This window comes from Petromyzon marinus, chromosome 36 (genome assembly GCF_048934315.1).
Source record: "Petromyzon marinus isolate PM22_M1 ecotype Great Lakes invasive population chromosome 36, UKy_Petmar_22M1.pri1.0, whole genome shotgun sequence".
NCBI lineage: Eukaryota > Metazoa > Chordata > Hyperoartia > Petromyzontiformes > Petromyzontidae > Petromyzon > Petromyzon marinus.
In genome coordinates, this window is record NC_133702.1 from 748,741 (window position 1) to 763,035 (window position 14,295).

Consider the following 14,295-nt stretch of genomic DNA (forward strand, 5'->3'; position numbering starts at 1 on the left):
TCGCTGTCTCCGAGGCGCTGGATGGCAGGCCACGTGCGTAGCCACCGCCGTACGCGTAAGGGGTCGCCCCCCCCTCCTGTGATGTGGTGAACGATCACGATTCCGGGTTGCGGTTTCACTTAGGAATCCATTATTTTTTGTTCTAATTTGTACCGTTTCATTTTTTACTTGTCAAGTACATTCTGTTCTGCTTCTTTGCACTCCTTTGTGCCATTTGCATGTAATATGCACATTCTTTCCCTCTCTCTCTACAGCTCTACGTCCTCTCTCAAAGACGTCAGCTCTCTGCGTGATATTTACCCAACAACCTTGCTTTTAGATACTCCTCCCAATTGCATCCAATTCTTAAAATTTCCGATGCAACTTAATTCGCTGTCTTCCCCGGCTTCTTGTACCTATAACTTTCCCAGTCAAACTTGCCATTCAGTCTCTTGTTTTCTCATTACATGTCCAAGAAATCTAACTTGCCTTTTTTGTATTTTTTTCATTCATTTTCTTTTTGAACGTGCTATCCATAATGCATTTCCGTCACTCAACTTGTTTGTCCATGAAATTTTTAACATCCTGAATAAAATAGCGCATTTTTGTTGTTATTGTCCGGATTCCACATCCATACAGGGGAACAGACCCGCACATGTAACACTTCAGTATTCTAATTCTAGTTGTCATTAATAATTGGTTACTTTTCAATACATTATTGACAACATTGTAGATAATACGTTATTACATGCATGGTGGTGTGCTTGCATCTCGAGTGTGAGAATAAACTGTAATTGGTCACATGGGAGAGTGTTGTTCACGAGTGCCCAGTGAAACTGGTACGGCAGCAACGGTGTGGCCATAACCACACCCTTTGTCCCACCAGAGAAGATGTGGTGGTCATGCCACTGGGTACTCATTTTAGGCTGAAATTATCCAGAAAAATCTCAAAACAGTCGTTAGCATCGTTGGGGAGAATATAAGTAACGAAATAGATCAGAAGCCAATAGGCCTCTTTTATACAGAGTGGCCCTAAAGTCAGGACACACAGGGTTATTTAATTTATTTTAAACACGGGTATGCTGTGGGTAATTGGTACAAAAGGCCTACAGACTGTAGTCCAAAACTCAGCGACAACCTAAGGGAAACCCTGAAAATTCTAAGTATAGCAGCATAAACACCCACTCTGGGATGGAAGGCTGCACCGTCAAGCCCCTTATTCAAAGTTAAGTTGTAAATTCCAGCTTTGATCTCTCATCGACTTTCCCTATTCTACTAGACAAGGCAATGAAAGCCCCATGCATTAAATTAGCTTTTATCTTTCAATGTTTGCTTTAATGGTAAAAAATATCAGGTGATGTTTATTAATTTGGTTGGGTAGGTGGATCATTTTGCATTGCAGGTGATATAATGGCCATAAGCTATGATATATTTATTAATTTGGTTGGGTAGGTAGATCATTTTGCATTGCAGGTGATATAATGGCCATAAGCTATGATATATGAAGACATAAATTCTTTTTTCGTAATTTTGATAGGTTTTATTTTTGTTATAAATCCCAAGCGAACTATCGGCATCAGTGTCTTGGGTCAACGAATTCCAATTCGCAAACTCTCACGGCAAGCAGGGTGCATCACATTTTGTCAAGAGGACAGCTTACGGCAGACGATGTCACAGAATCACGTCGGAAATCGCTTCAATTAGGGTTCTTATCCACACCACGTGATTAATAATAGAGTACATATGCTACATGCGCTGTTCTGACAGCACAAGGCTATGACGAAGGAGGGCATTACGGTTCACACAGTCCACAGCAGTTTCATAGTGGGAGGCGATGTCACTGTCTGTCATCCCAACGGAGTCATCTGCCGGAATTTTTTTCAAATGTGGCAAATCTTGACCATGACGTCGGCACACAATGGCCTCCGCTTCTCAAAGCGAGTAGCGGGATCTGCAGCGTCGCCCGCGGCTTGCCACGATCGAACCACGAGCCCCGCAAAGAACGACGACCGCTGGCCGATGTCACCCCAACGAGCGACGACCGCTGGGCCACGTCACCGCCAGCCCGAGCAATGCAAGTTCGCACGGCACGTCCCCCGAGCAGCGCTCGTCCAAAGGAAATCAAATCGCACGTTTGGTTCACAGGTCACATTTGCCAAAGGGTAAATGGAGATCAAAGTCATTGGTGACTGTGGTAGGACCATCAACTTTCCATACTTGAGAACATGATTTAATCCAAGATGAGTGGATTGATCCCAGGATGAGTGGAGGGATTCCAGCCGAGGGATTCCAGCTGAGGGATTCCAGTCGAGGATCTCAGCAGCGTTGGTTTGAAGTGTTGATGAACAGGCTGTTCATCATGAAAAGGCTGTTCATCATCGCTATCTGCCATATTCTATTCGCTGCTAGATTAATGTATTCTCACATCGCAGCTGGTCCCGTGATACCACGATCCATTTCGCTCTGCGATCTTCTGAGATAATTTATATAAGTGTGACAAGAGGCTAATGTTCCTGTAATTCTTTAAACATGTCTCCCTTTTTGAACAGAAGCATCATCTTTTAATGCAAGCATTTGGTAAATTAGGCTGATCATTTTGATCCAACAGCTGGTTGCTTTGATTATAATGTCCAGAGTTGTTCCATCTGGTCTGGGAATCAAAGTAAGTAAAGATGTCTAGAAAGAGGCTATTAAGTGTAAGTGATAGCAGAAATATATTCTAAAGCAATTATCTTGGATATTAGTAATGTACAGTATCTTTATATCACAACTTATCTCGAGTATTCTAAATTATTCATCATAAAACGATAGATTTCCCTTAAACACGTGCTTAAAAGAGGTTTTCTGCATTCTGAAAGTGTTATATTATTACGTCTTGGGGCCACATTTTTCTCCCGTCGGAATGCATCTCCAATGATCTAATGGAAGTCAATGGGCAAATAGGGTTCCATATTCGGAATATTGCTTCATGGACAAGTTTTCAGGAACGTCTCGGTTCCGTATACCGATGAATGCCTGTGGAGTCATACAACGCCCACGACCCTACACAGTGTGGATAGCCCCTTAGCCAGCAGTGGATTTACACGCACATCGTCTTAATATGTTCATTAGAAGGGCTGAGACCCATATTGAGAACTGTGTTTAATCGTTTAATCACCAACTGAGATTTCGAATAAACAACTGCGATACTCACTTTTATTACTAAAGCTACGCAGTATTTGTTCTCTCGCTTGGCAATGCAAACTCCCTCAGGCGTACGGCCAAATCGGTTGAAGCGGAAGCACAATGGCTGTGCAATCGCTGCTTCACCACCGAGCGAAACGTATAATTACCCAGGCCTCGGAGAGGCGTACCCAGGTATCTTTACGATTCATAGTTTGTTGCTAATGCCCGAGACTCGGCGAGCCACACGGAGGAAGGCACCGTGCATAATCCGCCCGTTGTTAATACGATTCTCCAATATGAAATTTAATTATCTTAACAATGAAAATTGTTATCCTCTTAAATCTGTATAAGCCGAGGTTTAGCACCAAATTTCCATTCATGCCAGTACACTGAGCTAGCCCGATGAATAATATGCAGCTCCGGTCGCTATTCATGAGCGAGGCGTGCACTCTGCAACCCTCCGCTGACTCATTCATCTTCCCGTCGCGAAGCAGGTGGGGGATCGCTGCTTTTCGTATTGCCTCCTCGTAAGCGCCGTTATCATCACGGGTAGTGACATTTACAATGTCCTGACCCCACGAATCAAACTGTGGAAGAAAAAATAAACCCACGTTTAACACTGAGCTCAACTTGACCTCGCTAACAATAAACGGACCACCCTTCCCTACCATCATGCGCTGTTGGCATGGTTTGTTGAATGCGTGCGTTCCATTTCAATGTACACAACAGAAACACGAACTATCCTGCTGGAAAAAAACCCAACTAATAACGCCCACTGCAATTTCCACAGAGAACAATGTATTTAGGGCTCGTTTTTTAACGGTTTTCAACAAAGGTTGAACGTTTGAATGCATTAGTTCCATCCGTCCGTCTAGAACGAGGGGTCACCGCAGCTCTTGTAAACATGACACGGCCCGAGCAGAAGCGCGCTCGCCGCTTTGTCACAGAGGTTCGCGGTTTGAAGGCAGCGGCCGCCCCAGTTACTCCTGCGGTGTGTCGTAACCACAATCACGCAAGGAGCCGTCAAATTCACGATGAACATTAAAGATTCCTCCACGCCATTCGCAAGAAGAGGCCATTGTGTGCTGGCATCAGGGTCCAGATTTGTCATGTTCGAAAGTTACACCGCAAATTACTCAATTGGGAATATACATAGTAATCATCGCCCCCTACTGGCAGATTAATGCCCATTTGCAGGCCAGGAGCTGAGACGCCTTGTGCCCACAGGGGCACCTGCCACTGGGGGTGCCCTTCAAATGTGTTGAGTTAAGATGTTGTGTAGTGTGCTCCGAGACACCCCGGAGTATTGGGTGATAGCAGAACTGAATCATTACCATTATTATTATCATCATCATTTAAGATGACACAATATGAACTACATTTCACTTAAAAGTTCAATTTCTATTCAGGGTTGAGCAATACTCGGTGAAAACAAATCCAGCGCTATTCTATCCTTGCACAATGGACACAAGACCAGGAGGCCAGGTGGTTAAGGCGACGGATTGCGAATCCATTGTGCCTTCGTCGCGATAATTTCCCACACCTCCGATTAGCCCGGGTGGCTACGTACGGTGCGAAAAAGTTCAGTGTATATCCATACATACAAACCTGTAACTATGAAACATCAATTCCAGCCTTCAAGGAGGACTCTACAGCACAGTCATGGCGCCCCCTTGTGATATCGCTGGTGAATGATTTCCTCCAGCGTAATACATCGCTGCTTATTGTGATATCGCTGGTGAATGACTTCAAGCGTGCTACTACATCGCTGCTAATTGTGATATCGCTGGTAAATGACTTCAAGCGTGCTACATCGCTGCTTATTGTGATATTGCTGGTGAATGACTTCAAGCGTGCTACATCGCTGCTTATTGTGATATCGCTGGTAAATGACTTCCTCCAGCGTGCTACTACATCGCTGCTTATTGTGATATTGCTGGTGAATGATTTCCTCAAGTGTGCTACTACATCGCTGCTTATCAATACGTCGATTAAAGTACAGTAGAATTGTTCTCACAATCCGCCCGTTGAAAGAGATGCGACATTCACCACAGTGTCATGCGAGGTAGAAAGGTCACACATGCATGGAATATACAACGCATTGATGCAACTCTTTTTTTATTCAAATAGTTTACCTGGATAATCCCTTCAGATGGAATATCTGGTTTTGAAGGATGCCCGGGGTATTTTAACGAATGAACTGGCAAGTTTTCCAGAACCAACGCATGCTACGTTGACCTAGCAAGACATCATAATCTGGTTTTGGGTGAAGCAGGCCCAGCCATAATGATGAGATAACTGCGCGTGACATCTCTTGGTACACCGAGGATGGACATAGCGTTCCACGTCATCGGTGCATTTCAATGCAAGCAGCACGGCTCAGCTTCTGCAATGGAAAAACAAACTGGGTGCCTCCTGTCCAGCACCGTGCTGGCCAATGCACTAAAGGTATAAGACACCCGGAGAGCCCCACATATTTAATCTGCGCTTCGCAGATGACCGCAATTTGCATTCAGGCAGCTCCCTCAAGTGGCCATGTAGACGTTTTACTGCCAAACAAATTCCATTCAAACAGCATTATCCCTTTGAATGGTCCACATTGCATATTAATATATGCAACACTGACATATTTGCATATCAAACGTGAGTGAATCAGAACACTAACATTTTATCCTCTGTGCAGGTGAATGCATCATTTTTGTAGCGGCATAAAAAGTATAAAAGAAAATAAAAATAGGAACAAAGGGAGTCCTGATTTCCCTCGTATTAAAAAATACGTGACTTTTTGATCATATCATAAACTACACAGACGTAGAGCAGTGGCACAGCAGTTAAATTAATTCCGGCCACCGTAATTCGATTCCCTGCCATGGCTAACATCAGCAGCGAAATCAGAACCAATCCTGGGTACCTGCAAGTGACTACATCGTTTTCCTACAGCTGTTCTCCGGCTAGGGGGAAATGTATCCGTCTTGTGAGATACGGCCGACTGGCACAGCGTGCACAAAGACAAAGATCTCCCGTATAGCCTTAACAAACCGTCGGGGCAAGTGCTGTTAATGAGCACCTATGAAGGCCGGCACGGCACACGTGGGGGTGGGTGCCCAACACCACGCTTAGCTAACTGTGTCCCGAGCGGCGATATTCATACACCGCACTAGGTACTTGAGGTTGAGTCACGCGAACACATACACACGCGCACACACCTGTAGGCCAGCACCCCGAAGGTGCGGTCGTTGAGCACCAGGTTGCGGATGAGTGACACCTCCTGGGGGCGGAACAGGTGCAGCGGCAGCGTTTGTCCCGGGATGAGCATGGTCAGGCCGCCCGACAGCAGCGGCACCGACTGGCAGCTCTCCTCGTCGTGCACCGTGCGTCCGCTGTACTCCTGCAGGTCCGTGCCCAGGTACTGCAAACACAGCAGTCCCCGGTATAGCCACGCAGACGCTTGGTGCAAGCACCGTTAGCGAACACCTATGCGGGGGCCGGCATGGTGCCACACCGAGGGGGTGATGTGGCCGAGCATCACTCCCCGTCACCTTAGTCTCCTCGTCGTGCCGATATTTACACACCGTGCCAGCTACTCTTCTAAGGCTGAGTCAACCTAGACGAGGCCCAAGACCGGTTCAGATTATTCATTGCCGATGTTGGCTGTGAGCAGAAATCTAACTCTGGTCGTCGGGTGCGTAGTGCAATGCAGTAACCACTCCCCTGGCACGCGCTCAGAAGCATGCGCAGCGTAACACTCACGTTAAAAAGAGGTAAAGGCACAGGCCTGAAATGGCTTGCCCAGGCCACTACTGGTGGAAGACTATTTCATGTCGAGGCCACCTAGTGGCTATTCCATGCTGGCCGCACATCTTAAACTAGTCCTGAATACCTCCAAAACCAAGGTGCTATGCTTCTCACCAGGACTCAAGCAGGAAGTTATTTTTCCCCAATTACATTCTTTAAATAATTATCAAATAGAGCAAGTCAAGATCTATAAGTATCTTGGGGTCATCCTGGATTAAAAACTGAATTTTGAAGATCACATTGATTATATTGGTAAAAAGACAAAAATAAAAATTGGTTTTCTGTATCGACACAAACACTGCTTCCCCCCAATGTTCCGTTTGGAACTGACAAAGGTACCATACTGTCTCTACTTGACTACTGTGACATCGTGTATAAATCAGCCCCAAGTACTGTACTGAAGAAGCTTGATTCCATCTATCACTCGGCCTTAAGATTTACATTGAACTGCCCATATAGGACTCACCACTGTGATCTCTACATTGGGTCAAACTTAACATCTCTTAATGTTCGACGGCTTGTGCACCAGATCTTATTTATTCACGATGTACTTACAAAAAAATCCGCAGACTACCTGCTGGATCTCCTCTCTGTTTCGAAGAACAAATTTGACCTCAGGTCTTCGCTCATTTATCAGCTTCACATTCCCTATTGCCGTACAAAAACTGGAGGAAGGGCCTTTACTATTGATGCCCCCAGAGTCTGGAATGCTATTGCCAATAAACTGCAACTTGAATCGCTACCAATGAGATCTTCTCTCAAAACTGCTCTAGAGGAGTTGTACACCCCTAGCTGCCACTGCTATTCAGTGGCCTAAAATAAAATAAAATGTTTTGCTCCGGATGACGCTGCAAAGTATTATCTGTATTTTGATTTAGCGTGCTGATCTTAAAGGTGAATTGAAAAATTTGATACTCCGACTGATGCTTCTGTTGTTGTGGAGTAACTCATGCAGCCAGCTATGGCTCTAGGATTTGGTGTTACATGTTATTTATGTAGTTTATTGTAAAAATTCGGTCACAGTCCCTGTGATCACTGTTACGTTGCAATTATGGCTTTATTTTTTGGTGATTTCGAAAAGTTTTTTGGTTTGGACATGTTTGTTTTGTTGTAGTAAGGAGTTAGACTGATGGACTTAATCTAAGTTGTATTGTGGTTGTTGTTGTTGTTTGACTTGCATCCACTGGGATTTTTTGCACACAGCTTTGATGTACGGCGCTTTTTTCAGGAATATTTTGCTGTTTTTTCATGGATTTTCTGTTTGCACAGTCACATAGTCACTTTAAGATGTTTTCTTGTTCGTGTTTTTGTTTTTTTGTTTGTTGTGGTTGCACCCGATTCAAGAGCCGAATGGTTCACAGGGCTATACCAAAATAAATAAACTGAAAAAAACTGAAACTGTCTTGGAGGAGGTGGGGAGCACAATCACTTTATTTTGTTGGGGGGATTCATTCAAAGCCTAATAATTACACAATACACATAAACAAGTTAGTTGGTGACGCTGCTGAATTGGCAGTGGTGCACGAGCACAAGGAGCAAAGACTCGGTAGGTTCGTCAATATCACTGTGGGCTTAAAAGGAGGAAAAGACGACATATTGGGCAATGGCCCTGAGCACATAAAAACAAATTAAGATGGGCCATTGTCCCAAACTTCGCCTATGGTATATTTGCCTTTAACGGCCACAGCATCATTGACGTTTTGAGTAAAAAAAAAGACTGCATTACTGTAAATGATTTGTGTCGGCTGTCTCGGCCTCTGCAGATCTTCACTTCTTGCCTTAATGTTACGCAGAAATTGTGGTGGAACAGGACCAATTTCATGTCATTGGCATCGGCTATACGATGGTGAATCTGCTGGCGGCTATTAGTCAATTCCATCTAGTTGGTTTCCATGTGGACACTGCCAAAGAGCTCCGATAAACATTTAAACCACAAAGGTATCAATACTAAAAACAAAACTTTTTTTTTTTACCAGGTAAGGCCCACTGAGTTAAATAGCTCTCTTTCAGAAGCAACCTGGCCACAAATGTATAGCAGCCAAATACTCTAAAACGCACGTTTATGAAGAGGGCAAAACCAGAAGTCCTGGAGAAAAATCCAAGCAGCCACGGGAAGAGAGAACATGCAAACTCGAAATATACAGCAGTCAGGGTCAGAATCGAACCGACGACCTCCTGTATACCACGCGAGGTAGTTAACATCTCGCCACCGTGCTGCCCCTAAGAAACTAACAGCGCGTCTCTCTGTGCAAAACAACATTTACTTACATTTTGATTTAAAGCTTTCGTGACTGCAGTAATTCATATTCTTAGTTCTTTCGGTAAAGTCACGTTGAAGGGAAACAATAAAATAATAAAATATATATAAAACAATAAAAATTCTCACGACGTTTCGACCATAACACAAACGGTCGTGAGAATTTTTATTGTTTTATATATATTTTATTATTTTATTGTTTCCCTTCAACGTGACTTTACAGAAAGAACTAAGAATATAACATTTACTTACTGTCCATTGCCCATGGGCGTTGCAAAGCAGCAATACTTCACGAGAGTACAGGAGCTATTTAAGCAGGCAAACTGGCTGGTTTTGGCTTTATGAGTCTTAGTTAATGTGACAGCACATGATCAGTTTGTACACAAAGAGATAAATCTGGAATCTGGCCATGAGCACAAGATTATAATTTATTCCATACATACAACAGCATTACACTTGCAAGAAATCACTGGGTTCCAAACTCAGTCGTGTATAGTGTTGATAGGCTGCCTCGAATGGGCCTAGTATCTTTTTACATCCAACTCCATCCAGTAATACACAACGGAATCCCAAGATCCCAAATGAAAACACTTCTGTGGCTATAGCTCTCCCACGTGTTTTCGGATTGTACCACGAGTTGTTCGGCATTCCGTCCGACGTTTCGCTCCACGTGCCAGTTAGCTTTAGCTCATGGGCACGACCGTGAGAACCCCCCTGGGTGGATTCCCTGCGGCTGTGATGGAAGGAGCAGGGCACGCGTACCGAGTGCAGCGCGGGCAGGGTGGAGTCGAAGTTGATGATGGAGGGGCTTTCCCCGTCATCGCTCTCGTCTCCCGGGTCCACCTCCAACTCGCTCTCCTCCTCCTCCACCTCCCCCTCCACATCCTCCAGTTCTGCACAGAGAGCCACAAAACAAAGGTACCCCGTACAGCGTAAACAGACTGTTGGGGCAAGTTCTGTTAGCGAGCATGAAGACTGGAACGGCACACGAGGGGGTGGGTGGCCAACACCACGCCCGGCCGCCTTTGTCTCCCCAGTCGCAATGGTTAAACAACGTACCGGGAACTAATTTGAGGCTGAGTCGACCTAGGGGAGGCCCAGGACCGGTTCAGATAATCGTCGCTGGTGTTGGCCGTGAAAGGGAATCGAACTCGGATGGTCGAGTTCGCATACCTGTCAACCCCTTATCAAGTGCCTTACAATATTACAGACCAATTCAGACCTTATTGCTCACCCTGTGCCCTTATAAACATCAACGTTCACCCCACAACGTCCCATCACAAGAGACAAACACAAATAGACAAAATTGTTTGCCCGTATCCAAACAGCTGTACGCCGTATGGACCTGAAAACTACATTTCAATGTACAAGAATGCGGGTAAACCGTATGGGTTGAGATGCACACCGCGTTGGTGTACGGTGCTTTTTCTGGAATATTTTGCTGTTTTTTCCTGGATTTCTGTTTGCACAGTCACATGAAGATGTTTTTCTTGTTCATGTTTTTTGTTTGTTGCGGTTGCACCCGATTCAAGAGCCGAATGGCTCACAGGGCTATACCAACATAAATGAAACTGAATGAATGTACGGGTTGGGCAGCGCAGCGCTAACCGCGACCCTACCACTCTGCGTCACCCTCACCGGCTGTCACGTGGCGCCGGACGCAGCAGGGATTCGAGATTTGAAGCTTTCGTGACTGCAAGGATCCATACTCTTTGGTTCTATTCGGTAAAGTCACGTAAAAGTATAAAACAACAAAAAATAAAAAAAAAAAAATTCACGACGTTTCGGCCACAACACAAGTGGCGTTCATCAGGTGAAGGGACCAGACTGTCTCGAGGACAGCGCTGGAGTGAACACAGCCAAGCTCAGACCGCGACCTTTAAGCTTGTGTGAGAGGAATTAAGGTGCCTTGATAAAGGAATTAGCATAAAAAATAGCATTTAATTGGCGGACTTAGCATGATGAACGGTATAGAGGGGGTGAACATGTGCAGACCGGCGAGGTGGGGGAGGGGGAGTTTACATATTGATGGTGTGAAAAGGGAATTTAAGCAGCTGCGAAAGTTTGGGATACCACTACTTGAAAAAAGTATATACTGTACTATTGAAAAGTAGTTTAATGTTTGGTTCGATTTAGAACACCTTTCCAATGGTTGCTTAATTTGAAACCATCTTCTCGGTTGAAATTGTGTCTGTGTTTGTAAATCTGAATTGCCTCGTGAACAAATCTCTGATAAAAAACCCGTGGGTTGCAAAGAACCTTGGTATCGGAGAAAATTATATCGTGATCATCCACAGCGTTGTAACAGTGATCAGCTACGGCAGAAGAATTCGTTCTGCCGTTTCAAATCTGATTTGTGCTCGCGAATTCGGTCAGAGACATGTCGTTTCGTCTCCCCGATATAGCAGTCACCACAGGTGCAGATCAATCTGTAAACTCCGGGGTACTGTAAGTCAGGAATGACATCCTTCACGGAAGGGATCAGGTCACGGATTTTGTGTACTGTATTGAACCGGACCAGGATCTTGTGTCTGTTTAGAATTTTGGAGATGTTTTTAGTAACGCCTGCTATATATGGCAGTGTGATGGTTTTGATTGGAGTATCAAGTGGTTGTTTCTGTATGGAGGGAGAAAGAGCTTGGCGGATGGTACGGTCAGAGTATCCATTCCTTTTTAGGGCCAGATGCACATGTTTTAATTCACTGGTCAGGTGGTGTTGGTCCGAAATGCAATGAGCCCTCTGGTATAACGTTTTGATGAGAGAATTATTTTGCGTCGGGTGGTGGTGGGAATCAGGTTTCAAGTAGGAATCTGTGTGGGTGGGTTTCCTGTAGACAGGATGTCCCAATGAGCCATCAGGTCTCCTCTCAAACGGCAGCTTGCCATCTTTCTCCACTTCCATGGTGAATTTGATGGTGGGGTGTCTGGAATTGATGTGGTCTAGGAAAAGGTTCAAAGCCGGGAGGCCATGTGGACAAATGACGAAAGTGTCGTCTACATATCTCTTCCACATGGAAGGTCTGAGGGTGGAAGGGATTATCGGCGATGCCAATTGCTAGACGAGCCATGAAGACAGCCCCAACACGTGACGACCGTGATGATGATCTCCTCCTCTGTGCCCGTATTAAACCATCATCGACATCATCGGGGTGCTGATGTGGCCTAGCGGTTGCACGTTTGCCGCACGTTACAGAGGTTCGCGATTAAATTCCAGCAGCCGCGCTGATACATAATACTGCGGGTGTAATGAACCTCGGATCTATGTGCGTCGTCTGCTTCGCATGGGGATGGTAAAGATCCCGAGGCGGCGAGATCAACAATTGACACACTACACTAAACACAAATCCGAGTTGACCAAATTAAGAGAAATATAATGTTTGTAGATGTTGTGGAGACGTTACTGGCTGGGTTAAATCTCTAGAGTCTCTAAAACCAAGAAGCTGGCCTCCGGCTCAGACACAAACTGCTGCGAATGAATGAGTGACAAAAATTTGACTTCGACTGAAATAAAATTACTCTACTGCCTGTAGCTTTACGCGGTTAACACAAAACTATTGGGTTAACCAAAAATCCAATCCCATCGTAGTGAAGGCATTTAACCACACTCAGTGGAGATAAATACCAGACTTGTTTAGCATGTGCTCAGCGGCCAGCTCAACTTGTGAACGGATCACCACAGTTCCTCCTCTTTATCTTGATATGCGTGCATCTGTTTGCGTAGAGGGCATTGCTCATTTCCACATTCCGATCTTGAGCCGGTAGTGGCTGAAGATACACGGCAGGACCTAGTCCATCCTTAATGTACACAACAATCACCGATTAACATCACCACATCTGGTGGTGAGCACAGACGAGAGTAACTAAAGGCCAAGACGCAAGGGGGCGACTGCTTCCAGGAGCGTCCTTCACGAGCCTCCTCCTCCTCCACAGACGCCGATCTTGACACCGCTGGTAACAATCATTGGCAAGTCCACTCCAGCCCCGTTCACATCAGCTCCATCTCTTCTCTAGGCCGTGATCACGCCAGTGAATCATCCCCCTCTATCCGGACAGAAGCCGCTTGGGCAAGCGGTCTGTTTACACTCGCTTCCTTCTCACGCAGGGCGAGCGGTCTGCTCACACTCGCTCCCTTCTTACACAGGGCAAGCAGTCTGCTCACACTCGCTCCCTTCTCACACAGGGCAAGCGGTCTGTTCACACTCGCTCCCTTCTCACACAGGGCAAGCGGTCTGTTCACACTCGCTCCCTTCTCACACAGGGCAAGCGGTGTCTGGGCAAGCGGTCTGCTCACACTCGCTCCCTTCTCACACAGGGCAAGCGGTCTGCTCACACTCGCTCCCTTCTCACACAGGGCAAGCGGTCTGCTCACACTCGCTCCCTTCTCACACAGGGCAAGCGGTGCCTGGGCAAGCGGTCTGCTCACACTCGCTCCCTTGCTCCCTCACTCACACAGGGCAAGCGGTCTGCTCACACTCGCTCCCTTCTCACACAGGCCAAGCGGTCTGCTCACACTCGCTCCCTTCTCACACAGGGCAAGCGGTCTGCTCACACTCGCTCCCTTCTCACACAGGGCAAGCGGTCTGCTCACACTCGCTCCCTTCTCACACAGGGCAAGCGGTCTGCTCACACTCGCTCCCTTGCTCCCTCACCCACACAGGCGCGGGGGCGTAGCCCCAGGCCGAGCCCTGCCGCGTACCCGGCATCTGCTGCAGGTAGCGACGTAGCCCCTCGCGATCGTCGTCCTCGTCGTCGGCCATGTCTCGCGCTGCCCGCGAGTGCGTGCTTTGTTAATTGGCGAGTTAATTGAGACGATCACGCGAGCGACTGCAGCCACTGCCGCTGTCAGCCACTACGCACTTAAATATCCGCCCGCGTGTTTACGGCTCTGCAGCAGACGCGGAAAGGGCGGGGCCAAGCCGGGAAGTGGGCGGGGTTACCCATGAACAGGCGGGGCCAAGACGGGAAGTGGGCGGGGTAACTTTCGGAGACGGGCGGGGTCAGTATGGAAAGTGGGCGGTGCTGCCCGAGATTGGGCGGGGCAAAGATGACGAATTGGGCGCGGGCGAAGCGCAGTAGGCGGGGCTACGCGAGTGATGGGC

General features: G+C 46.5%; 1 protein-coding gene across 1 annotated transcript in view; it reads right to left on the minus strand.

The window, feature by feature from the left end:
- CRBN (cereblon) overlaps positions 1-14,117 on the minus strand; it is a 37,727-nt gene extending 23,610 nt beyond the window's left edge. The window contains exons 1-3 of the mRNA XM_076071990.1: positions 13,893-14,117; positions 9,959-10,089; positions 6,351-6,553 (exon numbers count right to left, since the gene is read on the minus strand). Of these exons, the coding sequence (XP_075928105.1) occupies positions 6,351-6,553; positions 9,959-10,089; positions 13,893-13,953 (395 nt within the window). The 5' untranslated portion in view covers positions 13,954-14,117. The remainder of the gene's footprint in view (positions 1-6,350; positions 6,554-9,958; positions 10,090-13,892) is intronic.
- Positions 14,118-14,295: the final 178 nt, after the last annotated feature.